We start from the raw sequence: 15,467 nt of genomic DNA, 5'->3' as shown, positions 1-15,467 counted from the left end.
AATACTAGTTTGCTATGGACTCAGGAAAGGACTTCCATTAAACTAGGAGATGTGAATATATTTTTTGGCCATATATTCTCTCCACAGGTGTCTCACTATTACTGTGATATTTATTCCTACTCACTCTAAGGTATTTTTGTTCATTTGTGAAAGTGTGCCCCAGATTTTTCTGGGAGAATATTGTATTAACTTTCCTTGTTATATTTCCTTCAAAAGTTTTTTTTTTAAGTATTTATTTTCTAAGGTATTAACTCTAGCTGATAGTCAATGGAGAATACACTAAACAAGGCTAGTGAATTCAAGTGCTAGAAATGTAGTACCTGAATTCCTCTAGTACCATGAAAAACAAATATTCCAGTGGGACATGGGAAAACAACTTGCAGAGGATACTTAAGCTAGCCATTTTCAGTTTTAACCCAGCTCTTTCATCTATTTTTCCATATTTATTCCAAAAACTTTCTTATACCCAGCAGCGGAACTGCCTCCAGTTCTTCTGTTCCCACTCCTAATTGTTCTCATCTCCTTTTAATGCGTTTTCTCCTGTTATATATTCCTCAAGGTCAAGGAAATGTCCTGTTTTTTGTTTGTATTTGTGTTTCTAGCTCTTAGTAAAATATCTGATACATAGTTAAGTGTTTAATAAATTACCTATCATCTATCTATCTATCTATCTATCTGTCACGATCTATGTATCCATCCTCAGGTGGTGCTACATGGAGCATATGCTCCTTCCCAACTGAACATTATAATTAAGTAGTGAGGTTAAATCAGCCTGAGACCTTGGCTCTGGTTATTCCGGGAAAAATATCCTCTGTTACTTGAGTAACAGTGAAAAGTAGTAATTTTGTAATAACCTAGTAAGTCATGTTCATAACTGTTCTAAAAATATATATTTGTCATAGTATTTTTAAGAACCTCCTTTTCTATTAGCTCTTCTTTTTCCCCTCTGCCCCAATTTTATAGTGGAGAAAATAGAGGCGGAAAATAGCATGGCAGGGATTTGAACTCGGGTTTTGTTTTCGAATAGAGTTCTTTCCCCTGCATGCATATTAAAAATATCCTGCTACAGTAGAAAACTCAACTTGTAACTGTTGCTAGTATTATTTATCTGCAGGGGTCCATAGCTGTCACCGCAAACAATTTCCATTTCTCAGGAGTATTAACAAGGGCCACACACGTTTGCAGGTCCATGTCTAAAAAGCTTTTTGGATTCTAATTCTGCATTAGCAATAGGGAAGATCCTTTGTATTTGAGGTTTGGAAAGGAACGGAGGTGAGACATAGTTCGAGAGCCACAGTCCCAAACAAGGTCCTTTGTGCAAGAGAACAGAACAATGACGATGAGCGCCGTAAGCCCAGGTGGAGAAATCTAGTCTGAAGCCTTAAGGAGAGGGCTCAGCTCCAGCGCTGGGGAGATTGTGCAGCTAGCTGCGGGGCAGTCTGGCCCCCGGGCCTTCTCCCCGGCCCACTCAAGCGGAAGGGCGGGGGCGGCGGGGGAGGATCAGAAGGAGAAGGCGGAGGAAAGCCCAGGGACGCCTTTTTGCTCCTTCTGGCGGCTGGGGACTGGGGCCCCCTCCTGGTGGCGAGAAAGCGAAAGGAAAAGGAGGAGCCGCAGGTCGGTGGAACTCCCTCCGCCAGAGGAAGCTAGCGAGAGCGTGCTCCGCTGTGCCCTGGCGCTGCCCGGGAACATGGCGGCGGCGGAGGCCGCTTCTCTGGCGCACTCGCACGCCGGCGGCGGCGGCGGCGGGGCCGCGGGGCCGCTGTCTGCGGGGGGCGCCGTGCCGGTGCTTTTCTGCTTCTCGGTCTTTGCCCGGCCCTCCACCGTGCCGCACGGCGCGGGCCACGAACTGCTCATCCAGAAGTTCCTCAGCCTCTACGGAGACCAGATAGACATGCACCGCAAATTCGTGGTGCAGCTGTTTGCGGAGGAGTGGGGTCAGTATGTGGACCTGCCCAAAGGCTTCCTGGTGAGCGAGCGCTGCAAAGTCCGCCTGGTTCCCTTGCAGATCCAGGTAAGAGCCACGCCGAGGGCGGGAGCGTGGCGCCGAGGAGGGGGTGGGAAAACGCGCCGCTCTCGCTCTCTCTGAAATGTGCCTGCTTCTCAGGTGTCCTTGCTGCGGCCACAGCAGAGGGAGACCCGGGCCCGCAGAACGCGTGCCAGGACTTTGGAGCTTCGGCTGCTTCAGTTCTGCCGCTTCTCCACTTCAGAATGGGTGTGAGCGTGCGTGCACATGTTTGTGTTGCAACTGTACAGTCGTTTCGTAATGCTTCCGAGGAGGCATGTAAACACTGCCACCCATGTAGGTTAGAGGTGGTACGGCAATGCTTTCCGAAGGGACGTACAGTTCTCTGTTTTTTTTTTTTTTTAATTTTCCTGTAAATCTCTAAACTTAATACTCCAAGTTTTTATGTGAAAATTAACTATTGCCCCCTCTTTTGGTTATTCTATATAGTTTTTCACATATTGTCCAAAAGCACTGTGAGATAGATTTTTTTTTTTAATTGGGAAGGAAAGGCTTAAGACTTTTGGAAAAGGGTTATTAGGTATAATTTGCTTCTTGGTATTATTCATTAGTCATTACTTTGTTTTGAAGCCCTGCTTATTGGTGGGAGTGGAAGATGGGAGGAAATGGAAAGCTTGGGATAACCTACAGATCTTATAATATCCAAAAACTATATCAATCTTAAGCTTTATTTATATTTTTGCCTTTTATTTTCTTTTTTATGTAATTAATAGAAATTAGCCATTCAGGTTAAAAATGAACCAAATATGGAATTCAGATCTTGGAGTCTGTTAGAGCTCCCTACCCTCTGCCGATTACAATAAGTAGCAATCCTTTAACTGCTTTCTATGGCCTTTCTTACCTGTCATTACTTCTTCCTGTCTTGTAATCACTTGAGGATCCTCACCAAAAAGTTCATATGTGGTTTCCTAAATCAAATAATGTTCCCTTAATTTGAGAGCTTCAGGGCTTATCAAGTTTTTCTCAGGATCTTTAAGATTAGACATATGAAAGTCTCTTAGGCAACCTTGGAATGATGCCCTGAAACAAATATCCCCATCTTTATGTCAAAACAGCTTTATAGTTAATGCAACTCTGCTTGAGAGGTTATTTCTGAGAAAGTGAATGCTGGAAAATGTACAGCTAATAAGTGGTCATTCAAATAGTACTCAATACTCTTGAAAAAAAAAAAACCAAAATAGCCATTCAGGGTTGGATGGGGGTTGGGGAATGGGAAATAAAGAGCACAAATAAATTTGTATTTATTCATGTTATCAATTTATTAACTTTTGATTATGAAATTGACCACCAGTGTCATTTTATAAGTATCAACAGTCAAGAAATATTTTCAGCTGAAATTTTTGATATAATATACATGGCCCCTTGATATTTCCTTTAAATTTTAATTAAACCTCATTGGGAAGATCCATTATAGAATCAGCTGTGATTTTTGGATTATGTTCTACATATAGGAAACAGTCACTAGAAACTTATTTTGCTTTAAAATAAATTTCACAGACATTTTTTTAAAAGTTACATTTTTTTCTTGGGCTAACATCAATTGAACACTATTAAAACGTACTTTTTTTCTCCCTTCAGTTTCCCCCAGTTCAGTTCAGCTAAGTGTTCTTAGCAATTAAAAATTGCTGAGATACACAAAATTCCTTTCTTTTTCAATAACAATTTTTTAAAAGCACAATTCTGGGGTAGGGCTAGAGTGCAAAGATAAAAAAAGGAATAGTTTCCTACCTCAAGAAACTTATATTCCACTAGAAATATTTTGTGTTTATAGGTTTTCTTTTTGTTAAGTACTTTATGCATTTGTTAATCCTGATAGTTTGTTTTTAACTATATATTATTCATGATACTGTAAGATCATCTCTTTGGTTAGAACCAGGAATATTCCATTATATTCACATACCACATTTATTCAGCATTTTCCAATTGTTTAAGAGGTTATCTAAGATATTACCCCATATTCTAGGTTTTTGCTCTTTTCTTCCCTTCTAAAACAAATTTTCATTTGTGTCTTGTTTTATTTTTAAATATCACCAATTTCCCCCAGTTTCTTTTCTCACTCTCATGTCTAGAAAGTCAATCCATATTACAAATACTATTTTAAAGAGAAAAAAGAGAAAAAATCTACAAAACTAATCAATGCACAAAAATATTTGAAAATACATTCAATGTACCACACCCAACGGACCTTTAACCTCTGCAGAGAAGGGGATGTCTTACATGTTTTCTTTGTAGGCAAACTTATTCTTTGTTATTTTGCAACATTTTCTTTTGATTGTTTTGTGGTTGTTCTTTTCACTTTTTTTGAATTATATATTTTATGTATTTCTTCACTTTGTTTACTTCACCCTTCATTAGTTCCTGTAAATCTTTCCATGCTTCATTGTATTCATAAATATTCATTATTCTTTATAGCACAGAAATATTTTTTTTACAGAAATGAGATGAGCAAATTTAGAGATAGCTCCAATCCAAATGGACTATTTGTCCCAGATCTTCAGTAGAGCCTTCTGAGCTCTTATTGGCCTGATCAGCCACAGTTGGACAGACTGTACCTTGACCTGAACATAGTGATGTCATTTTGATCCTTTTCTAGCACAAAGGACAACCTATTTCTATTTCATTCATGCACCACATTTTGTGTAGCCATCACCCACTTGATGGATATCTGTTTTGTTTTCAGTTCTTTGCACACTCTCTCTCTCTCTCTCTCTCTCTCTCTCTCTCTCTCTCTCTCTCTCTCTCTCTCTCTCTCTCTCTCTCTCTCTCTCTCTCTCTCTCTCTCTCTCTCTCTCTCTCTCTCTCTCTCTCTCCCTCTTTCCACCTCCCTCCCTCTTTCTCTCTTTTTCTATGGACGTCTTTCTCACATACACAAACACACATAGATTTTTTATAAATATTTTGATGTATTTGGAAACTTTCTTCTGGGTGAAAATTTACCAGCGTTTTAGTTATTTTAAATTGCTTTCCAGATAGTTGTGCTAATTCACAGCTCTACCCACCAGTATTTTTTTTTTTTTATGAGCTTTGGATTTTGACCATGATATCATGGATATTATATACCATATCATGATATCCTAGGGTTTTTCCTTTTGGAGCTTCTTTCAGGAGACTATTGATAGATTCTTTTTGTCTTTACTTTGCTCTTAGGTTCTGATAGGTATGAGCACTATTTGGCATTTTTTGAAATAGAAGGGACAGATTTTATTTTTATCAGTTTTCTTATTGTCTGATGGAGTCATTGATTTTTATTTGGTTTATTCTGTTTTCCAGAAAGTCTATTTGTAGGATAAGGTTTACCACTTTATCTTAAAAATTGTTAATTTTCCTTTCAATTCTTTTTTCTAGACCTTTTATTTTTACAAATTCTTTGTTTCTTTTCTGCTAGGTATTTTTATCGGTTTTTTTGGAAAGTCCATTTTTCCCCCCTTAGAATCTCTGCTTGCATTTTTATAAAAGAACTATTCTCTCCTTTTGGGGGGGAAATCTCTAAATTTGCAGTAAATTTTTTTTTTTTTTTTATGCTGGTGGCAGTTTTTCAGATTTATTCATCTTCCCAGCTTCCTGAATTGGTATTTTGGGTGTGCTTTTAGGAAGGGCGGTCAGTCTTGCTTGGTTTTGCCCTGAGTCACCAGTATTCTTATGTTAAATCCAGCTCCACCTTCAGCCAGAACTTTGAAGATTAGAGTACTGGATCTTCTATCTCTCTGTAGCATCTCAGGACTTTGGAACTACTTGCCTGGGCTGGACTCTGAATATATTGTATTGAATACATTGTATTGTATTGATTGATTACCCCATTTGCTATTCTCTGGTAGTTCCAAGTCCCTAACATAGGACTTCCTGACCATCTTTGGATTTTTTCTGAATAGTTAGTTCTTGCTTCTTTCAGATACAGAGTTTTGTAAGTCTATATTTCTAGCCAATCTCTGGTTCTACTTTGAGATTATCTTGTAATTGCTAGCTGACAACTAGCAACTCCCTTTCCTTTTTTTGCCCTCAGGCTTCTAGATAACTTCTTATTTAGTTCTGGATTTTTAGTCTGTAATTTCTAAATTAATTTTTTGACCTTTTTTGGTTTGTTGCCAACTAAAGGGCTATATATGAGTAAATATGTGGCAGATGAACAATCTGCTTTTTTATTCTGGCAGCTATATTAGCCAGGGATCTCTAGTTGAGCTTCTGAGAACCCTTGTTTTGAGGCCTTGCAGTGCAACATTAACCAAGAATAACACAACAAAACTAGGAATCAGAAGGCCTATGTTATAATCTCTACTGTGTTGACTTGTGTGACCTTGATAAAGCCAGATGGACATTAATTTCTTCAAATATAAAATGAAGGTAATTGAATTTCATGAATTTGAACACTCCTCCACCAATATTCTTTAGCTTTCCTAGAAAAGAAGTATTTATATTACAAAGACCATGTTTTCCTATTCTTTTTTTTTTCCTAAAATAGAATCACAGAAGTTATTGTTCTAGAAAGAACTTTGGATAGTTGCTTATTTTAACAGATCAGGAAAACAAGGTTACGGGAGGTGAAATAATTTGATCAAGATCTCATGTACTTAGTGGTAAAGTTTAGATTTGAAAACAAATTCTCCTAATGCTTAGTCTAATATAATAGTATAATACTATACTTAGATATAATAAGTATGCCTTATATCATACTAGAGAGTCATTGGCTTTTATTTATGGCAAAACACACAATTTTGATAGTTTCTCTTTTCTTAAATTAAATATTCAGTGACTCAAAAGGGTCCTATTTCATTTCAATGTTGAACCTGAACTAATAGGGCTGACTTTAGGTCTATGACAAGGAACATCCCTTTCCTTATTTTTGCAAATAACATGTTTAATATTGAAACTAATTCTTCTTTGAATGTTGATAGAACCTATTTGCAAATCTATTTGGTTCTAGATCTTCCCACTCATTGCTACGTTTTTGACATGTCTTCATCATTTAATATCATCATACATCACCTTTTCTTACTGAATATTCTTTTCTCTTGGCTTTATTGACACTTAAGTTCATTTGATGCCCCTTCTATCTCAGTTTCTTTCTCAGTTTCCTTTGCTATTTCTTCATATATATCATATCCTCTAACTATGGAAATATCCCAAGCTTTTGTACTGGCCCCCATTCTCTTCTCCTTCTTTATCCCTCTTTACTAACTCATCGAGTTGTCTTAGTTCCGATAGATTAAAATCTCTATACAGATAATACTTAGATCTGTATATCCATCCCTGCTCTTTCCACTGAGCTACATTTACATCTCTGGCTGCTTCCTTTGACATTTTAAAATTAGTTGTCACATAGGCAATCTTAAATTCAACATTTCCAAAATAGAACTCATTATTTTTCTCCACAAATTCTTCTGAACTTCCATACTATTCTCTAGAGTGCCACTGTCTGCCCAATTATCCAGGCCCATAATCTGGGTATCATTCCTGACTTCTTCCTCTCACACTGTGATAAGATAAATATCTACCAATTTTCTCTTCTTTCTCTTCCCTCTCACAATATTGGGTGGGATAGTTTTTCTCTAATAGGAGACAAAGCTACTGTTCCTATATCTTTGAATACTCTTTCCATGTTAGAGCTAAATAAATATATTTTTAAACTTTTCAATGACCATGAATTTTTCATTTCATAATGTCATTTTCTGACATTGTACCTGAACTAAAATAAAGTACTGACATGTCTGGCCTTATTGTTTCTTATTTTCAGTCTTGATGTTTCTACTTTCACAACATCTCATATTCTCCTCACTCACATAGCAACTAGGTAATAATTCATAGCCTCCTCAGCTCCCTTTTAGATCACTGCAATAGCTGCCAGTGTAGTCTACTTACTTAGACTCTCTTTTTAAAAAATAAATATTTTATTAAAAAATGTTAATATTCTTTTTAAAAAAATTAGTTACAAATTCTCTCTCCCTCTCCTTCCCTTCACCCCACTTGAGAAAGCAAGCAGTTTGGTATAGATTATACATGTGCAGTCATGAAAAAATTTTCATATTAGTCATGTTGTGAAAGAAAAAAAACAAGAAAAACAAATAAAATTTTTTCAAAGTATGTTTTCATATGCTTTCAAATTCTATCACTTCTTTCTTTGGAGGTGGATAGTATTTTTTATTATGAGCTTTTGGAATTAGTTTATGGTATTGCTAAGAATTGCCTAACTCATTTACAATTGATCATCCTACATTATTACTATGTATAATGTTCTTTTGGTTCTGCTCACTTCATTTTGTATCATTTCATGTAAGTTTTCCAGGGTTTTTTTTCTTTTTAGGGAGCATCCTGCTCATGATTTCTTATGACATCATAGTATTCCATCAAAATCATAAACCACAATTTGTTCAGCATTCTCCAGTGGGCATCCTCTTAATTTCCAATTTTTTGCCACCAAAAAAAGAACTGCTACAATTTTTTTTTTTTTTTTTTTTTTACAAATAGATCTTTGGAGTAGACTTAACAGTGCTATTTTTGTGTCAAAGGATAATACAGTTTTATTGCCCTTTGAATACAATTCCAAATTGCTCTCCAGAATGGTTGGATCAGTTCACAGTTCTATCAATAGTGCATTGTGTCCCAATTTCCCACATCCCCTTTGGCATTTATGGTTTCCCTTTTTTTCATATTTCAATCTGATAGGTGTGAGGTAGTATCTCAAAGCAGTTTTAATGTGCATTTCTTTAATTAATAGTGATTTAGAGCTTTTTAAAATATGATTGTAGATGGCTTTGATTTCTTCATCTGAAAATGAAAACTGCCTGTTCTTAACCTTTGACCATTTATCAATTGGGAAATGACTCACATTCTTATAAATTTTACTTAGTTCTCTACATATTTGAGAAATGAATTTCCCCCCAATTTTCTGCTTTCCTTCTAATTTTGGCTACATTAATTTTGTTTGCGCAAATCCTTTTAAATTTAATGTAATCAAAACTATCATTTTATATCTTGTAATGATTTCTCTCCCTTGATGGTCATAAATTCTTCCTTTCTTCATACAGCTTATAGGTAATTTGTCCATGCTCCCCTATTTTGCTTATGGTATCACTCTTGATGTCTAAATCACGTATTTATTTTGATCTCATCTTAGTATGTGGTAAGTATATAGTGTCTGTCAAACTGCTTTCCAGTTTCCCCAGAAGTTTTTGTCAAATTATGAGTTTGTGTCCCCAGAACTTGGATCTTTAGGTTTCTCAAATATTAGATTACTGTAGTAATTTACTACTGTATGTTATATGCTTGTACAAGATTTTTTTTTTTTTTTTTTTTTTGCTAAGGCAATTGATGTTAAGTGATTTGCCCAGGGTCACACAGCTAGGAAATATTAAATGTCTGAGGTTACATTTGAATTCAGTTCCTCCTGACTTCAGGACTGTTGATCTGTCCACTGCATCATCTAGCTGCCCCTGTATAAGATTGTTTTGATGATTACTTCTTTGTAATACAGTTTAAGATCTGGTATAGCTAGCTAAGCCATCTACTTTCTTTTTTTTTTTTTTTAAATTTTTTTTTTTATTTAATAGCCTTTTATTTACAGGTTATATGTATGAGTAACTTTACAGCATATTAACAATTGCCAAACCTCTTGTTCCAATTTTTCACCTCTTACCCCCCACCCTCTCCCCCAGATAGCAGGATGACCAGTAGATGTTAAATATATTAAAATATAAATTAGATACACAATAAATATACATGACCAAACTGTTATTTTGCTGTACAAAAAGAATCAGACTCTGAAATATTGTACAATTAGCTTGTGAAGGAAATCAAAAATGCAGGTGGGCATAAATATAGGGATTGGGAACTCAACATAATGGTCTTTAGTCATCACCCAGAGTTCTTTCTCTGGGCGTAGCTGGTTCAGTTCATTACTGCTCCATTGGAAATGATTTGGTTGATCTCGTTGCTGAGGATGGCCAGGTCCATCAGAACTGGTCATCATATAGTATTGTTGAAGTATATAATGATCTCCTGGTCCTGCTCATTTCACTCAGCATCAGTTCGTGTAAGTCTCTCCAGGCCTTTCTGAAATCATCCTGTTGGTCATTTCTTACAGAACAATAATATTCCATAATATTCATATACCACAATTTATTCAGCCATTCTCCAACTGATGGGCATCCACTCAGTTTCCAGTTTCTAGCCACTACAAAGAGGGCTGCCACAAACATTCGTTAAGCCATCTACTTTCATGAGTTTCCCCCCCCCCCCCCCCCGAGTTGATTTCCTTGATATTTTCCATCTTTTATTCTAACATATGATTTCTATTTTTTTTTTGTAGATCTATAAAATAATTTTTGGTAGTTTGATTGGTATGGCACTGATTGCTTATGTAAATTAATTTAGGTAGAATTATCATTTTTATTATATTAGCTTGGCTTACCCATGAACAATTGACATTTTTCTAGTTTAGATCTGACTTTATTTTGGTGAAAAATATTTTATAATTGTGTTCATATAGTTTCTGAGTTTGTCTTGGCCCAATAGGCTTTTAAGTGCTTTATGTTATTTATAGTTATTTTAAGGGGGATTTCTCTATCTTTTCTCACTGAACTTTGCTGTGTTATGAATGAAATTAATCAAAAATGTAAATGGAGGCAATTCTTTAAACAAGGTATCATTTATTAACAAAGATAAGTCTATGATAATAAAAAGTGGGCCAAATGGCCTTGCTCTTTCTCTATTTTATTGATGTAAGCATTTAGTAATATAAATTTTCCCCTAGTTACTGCTTTGGCTGTGTCCTGTAAGTTTTGGTTGTCATCTAATTGTTGTTATTGTCTTTAATGGAATTTTTTATTATTTCTATTACTTGTTCTTTGATGCATTCATTCTTTAGGATTAGATTATTTAGTTTCCAATTAATCTATCTTGTAGCCCTTTTTTGAAAATAATTTTTGTTGCATTATAATCTGAAAAAGATGCATTTAATATTTCTGCTTTGGGCATTTAATTATGAGAATTTAATGCCCTAACATTGTTAGTTTTTCTGTAGTTGAGAAAAAGCATATTCTTTTCTGTTTTCATTCAGAGTTTTCCAGAGGTATATGTCCTGTTTTGAGGCATTATTTTGACATCATTTGGAGAGAAATTTGCTCAGTGGAGTTCTTGCCCTTATTTTGCCATTTTGGCTCTACTCTGCCTCAAATTTCTTGATAATTAAATTCATCCTTTTGTAAAATGAAAAGGTAATTTTCTTCCTCTAACCCCAAAGAGTAGGTATAACTTGTTTTCTTTCTGCTTGGTGAGCACCATAGATGCTTATTAACCCCAGGATAAAATTTTTGATTTTTAAAATGCTTTGTAACATGTCTCCTTTCTGACTTTCTGGTCTTTTTATACTTTACTCCCCTCTCTAAATTATACTTACTTTCAGATTTTTAATTTTCTGATACTTTATTTTCTGATGCTGTTCCTTTAATGTTACTGTCCCTCATACCTGGAATGCTTTGTCCCTTGTCCTTTGCCTCTTAGTTTCCTTGCCTTCCTTACAAACCTAGCTCACTTCCTTCCTATCTTTAGAAGATTTTCCCCAACCTCCTTACCCTCTAGCACCTAATGCATGCCTCTTTCTAATTTAATTAGAATGTTATTTTCTTTTTAGTAACTTTTGCCTTTTCTGTGTTTATCTTTGATGTACCAAACTATTTATTTACATTTTGTTCCCTGCATTTGAATTTTTTTTCTGAGCAAGAGATTGCTTCCCCTACCCTCCCCTTTTAAAAATCTACATTGCTTAGCATAGTACCTGGCACACTGTAAGCACTTAACATTTTTTACTAAATGTTCAATTATTTTTTCTTATATAAAGTAATTTAAGTAATACATTTCTTGTTTTGTTAGTCTAAGTTGTTAAGGTTAGATCTAATTTCAACATTCTGTTAGTTCAGGTTTAAAGTTGGGACAAAATGAGGCACTTCTAAGTCATTGAACAGTTAACAGTGGGAGCTTTACTTAGACCTAACATAGGTAGCACTTGCAACAGGATACAATAGTGGGTAACTTCTGTAAGGCACAGTGACTGGCATAGTCATCAGATACCAAGTAAGTCAGAGGATCCTTGATCCCACTTGGATGAGACCTTTTTATCCCGAGGTGACTGTATCAGAAAGCCATGTCAAAATAAAGGTCACCAGGAAGCTGCATAATAAGAGGCACAGCTTGAGCCTTGCCCCAGCCTCCACCAATTGGAGAAAAAGGAGAAATCTTAGTAGATAGTGTTTCTATCACATAATACCCTCATATGTCTAGATCCTAAGGATTTTCTAAGGGACTTTTTACTATTTAAATGGTGTCAGAGCTTTTATTCGACAAGTGCTCCTGACACAGGTCGTACTAAAGGGAAAAGAAAAAGAAATTTGTGTGTGTGTGTGTGTGTGTGTGTGTGTGTATATATGTATGTGTGCGCGCGTATTTTTCCTATATATGTATATAGCGCCCAGCAGAATTACCATAAAGAAAAAGAAGAAAGAGAAAAATGTAGACAAAGACAAAAACTAGCAATCTTATTCATTCCTGTTGGAAGAAGTAAGTCTTAGATCTCGATATTCTGCTGTATGTGGTGAGTGATAACACATCTTCGCAGTTCACAATGGGTCTTGTTTCACAGTAGGTCTTATGTATGCATGATGGTAATGATGAACCTGAAAAGGCTACAAGCCAAAACTAAAATGGAGGGAGTATTGGTGCAGGATTTTTGGTTTGAGATTATTGTGCACTCAGTGCAGCCTCCAACAAAATATGGATAGTTTCTCTGCAGATTGTGACAAGCAAATGCAGGTGTCCTATCAGCCAGTACCACTATCCATATGTAGAACCATCTATTACAGTAAATGGAGAAGTTTTGGAGTTCTCTTACCTTGGCAGTATTGTTTCCAGGGATATACATATTGATAATGAGGGTGACATGTGTTGCCAGAGTTAACTCTTTGGTAGTCTCTGAGGGAAAGGAGAGGTGTTGGACTGACCACCAAACAGAAGATCCATGAAGCTGTTGTGCTGCCTGGTTGTTGTATGACTGTGAAACCTGCATAGTGCACCAGCGCCTGTAATGTCCGGACTAGCTCCCTGGAGGACCTTGGAGTCAGCCAAAGTCAGGATAAATCAAAGTCCTTGGTCTTTAAGGGGAGAAGCGAAGGAGGCAGGCAAGCTGCCATGTGGCTTGCCAAAGATGTATCCTCGATTCTGGAGTCCGGAGTCTCCAGCCTCTCTCCTCCTCGTCCTGCAGCCAAGTGACCTTGACTTGTCTCTCCCCACCCTCCAATCCTTGCCTACAATTATCTTACTACCAAACATTCAGCAAGCACCAATGGTGAGAAGAGCCATCATCCAAATATGTGCTAATAGAGCCATTGCCTCACATTGAATAGGTAATTAGCCTTAAGTACTCTCTTGTCTAATTCAGAGTTTCAGTCTTCTATAAGCAGCATGCCAGGAATTACTTCCATTTGGATTGTCTAGGGCAGGTTCTGAAGCTCACCCAGCAGATTTAGGTACCAGACACTGGGTCCTTTCTAAAACTGAATTGCCAAGCATCCCAACTCTACTTCAGAAAGCAAAACTGTTGGGCTGGCCACATTGTTCTAATGCCAAATGAAAGCTTCCCAAAAAAAAGTTTTATGGAGAATTCACATGGGGCAAACACTCAAAGGTGGTTAGAAAAGTGATACAAAGACACTCTCACCATCTCAAGAACTTTAGAACTGATTGTGTGATGGGGGAGTCACTGGCACAGGACCACCCAGCATGATGTGCCCTCCTCAGAGAAGGAACATCAGGGCCACAGAATGGATAATCATACTTCTGTTATACTTAAGAATTTTTTATATAAAAAATTTAAGGAGGGTAGAGCCAAAATGGCTGAATCTAGGAAGTTGCCTGAGCTGCTGTCACTTTCCCTCAGAAACAATGTTAAATCAAGCCTGTAAAAAAATCCCATTGTGAAAGCATCCAAAAAAGACAGACTGAAACAGTTTTCTCCCCAAGAGAACTTAGAAGGACTTCAGGAGATGTCCGTCTCACTTGCAGAGCTCAGCAAAAGTGGTGTCCAGACAAGAAGTGAGAGTCCCTTAGCCACAGCAGGCCCTGCAAGTGCTGGCTCAGCAGGCCAGTGGTACAGCAGACCTGTTGGGAAGTCTCCAGCCCCAGCACAGCAGGCAAACTGGTAGCACCAGAACCCTGGGCACAATAGGCATGAGTAGGCTGAACCACCCTAGTGGAGGGAGAGGTCTCCAGTCTTCCAGAGCACAGCACAGAAAGCCAGTGATCAGGCCTCAGAGCTCCAGGGCAAGAAGCTGGGACAGTGTCCTCTCTACTCCAAAAGCAAGGCTAGCTAAACTTTGAAAAATGAACAAAAAACAATCCAAAAAAACCCTGACCATAAAAAGCTACTATGGTGACAGGGAAGATCAAACACCAACTCAGAAGAGAACAATAATGTCAAAATATTTATATCCAAAGCCTCAAAGGAGAAAAAGTGTCCTCTTGGAAGAGCTCAAAAAGGATTTTTAAAATCCTATAAGAGTCAGAAAAATTGGAGAAAAAAAAATGAATTATGCAGAAGAATTATGGAAAAAGAGTTAGCCTGAAAGAGAAAGTACAAAAATTGACCAAAGAAAACAACTCCTTAAAAAAATAAAGGATTAATCACATAGAAAAAGAGGTATATATGCTAACTGAAGAAAATAATTCCTTAACAATTAGATTTGGGCTCATAAATGCTAATGATTCTGTTAACCATAATGAATCAGTGCAGCAAAATAAAAAGAATAGAGAAATAGAAGAAAATGTAAAATGCCTCATTGGAAAAACAACTGACCTGGAAGATAAATCCAAGAGAGATAAATTAAGAATCATTGGACTATCTGAAGGCCATGACAAGTCTGGACAGCATCGTTCAAGAAATTATTAAGGAAAACTGTCCTGATATCCTAGAATCAAAGGGTAAAATTGTCATTGAATGAATCTACTGATTACCTGCTGAAAGAGACCTCAAAATAAAAACTACAAGGAATATTGTATCCAAATTCCAGAATAATCAGGTCAAGGAAAAAATACTTCAAAAAAAATCAGAAAGAAAAACAATTCAGTTTTCAAAGAGCCATCATCAGTATTGCAAAGGGTTAGAATCCAAGGACTTGGAATGTGATGTTTTGGAAAGCAAAGGAGCTTGAATTACAACCAAGAATCAACTACGCAGCAAAACTGAGCATAATCTTCCAGAGTAAAAGATGAACAATTGGTGAAATAGGGGACTTTCAACTTTTCTTATGAAAAGATCAGAGCTGAACAGGAAATCTGATCTTCAAATATAAGATTCAACAGAAGTATAAAAAGGCAAACAGGTATATCTCAAAATAATTTAAGTTATTTTTCTATATATATTCCTCTCCTGGAGCATAAATATCAAAACAAAATAGAATTATTA

The 15,467-nt window shown here is 36.7% G+C and overlaps 1 protein-coding gene across 3 annotated transcripts in view; it reads left to right on the top strand.

The window, feature by feature from the left end:
• Positions 1–1,546: 1,546 nt before the first annotated feature.
• ISOC1 (isochorismatase domain containing 1) overlaps positions 1,547–15,467 on the top strand; it is a 57,778-nt gene continuing 43,857 nt past the window's right edge. The window contains exon 1 of one of the 3 annotated variants that reach the window (XM_031968341.1): positions 1,547–2,011. In XM_031968341.1, coding sequence (XP_031824201.1) covers positions 1,688–2,011 — 324 coding nt within the window. In that variant the 5' untranslated portion in view covers positions 1,547–1,687. The remainder of the gene's footprint in view (positions 2,012–15,467) is intronic. The other 2 variants (XR_004234126.1, XM_003759494.4) reach the window with 2 other exon arrangements.

This window comes from Sarcophilus harrisii, chromosome 1, assembly GCF_902635505.1.
Source record: "Sarcophilus harrisii chromosome 1, mSarHar1.11, whole genome shotgun sequence".
In the NCBI taxonomy this organism is placed as follows: Eukaryota; Metazoa; Chordata; class Mammalia; order Dasyuromorphia; family Dasyuridae; genus Sarcophilus; species Sarcophilus harrisii.
This window is presented reverse-complemented; position numbering and strand designations above follow the sequence as displayed.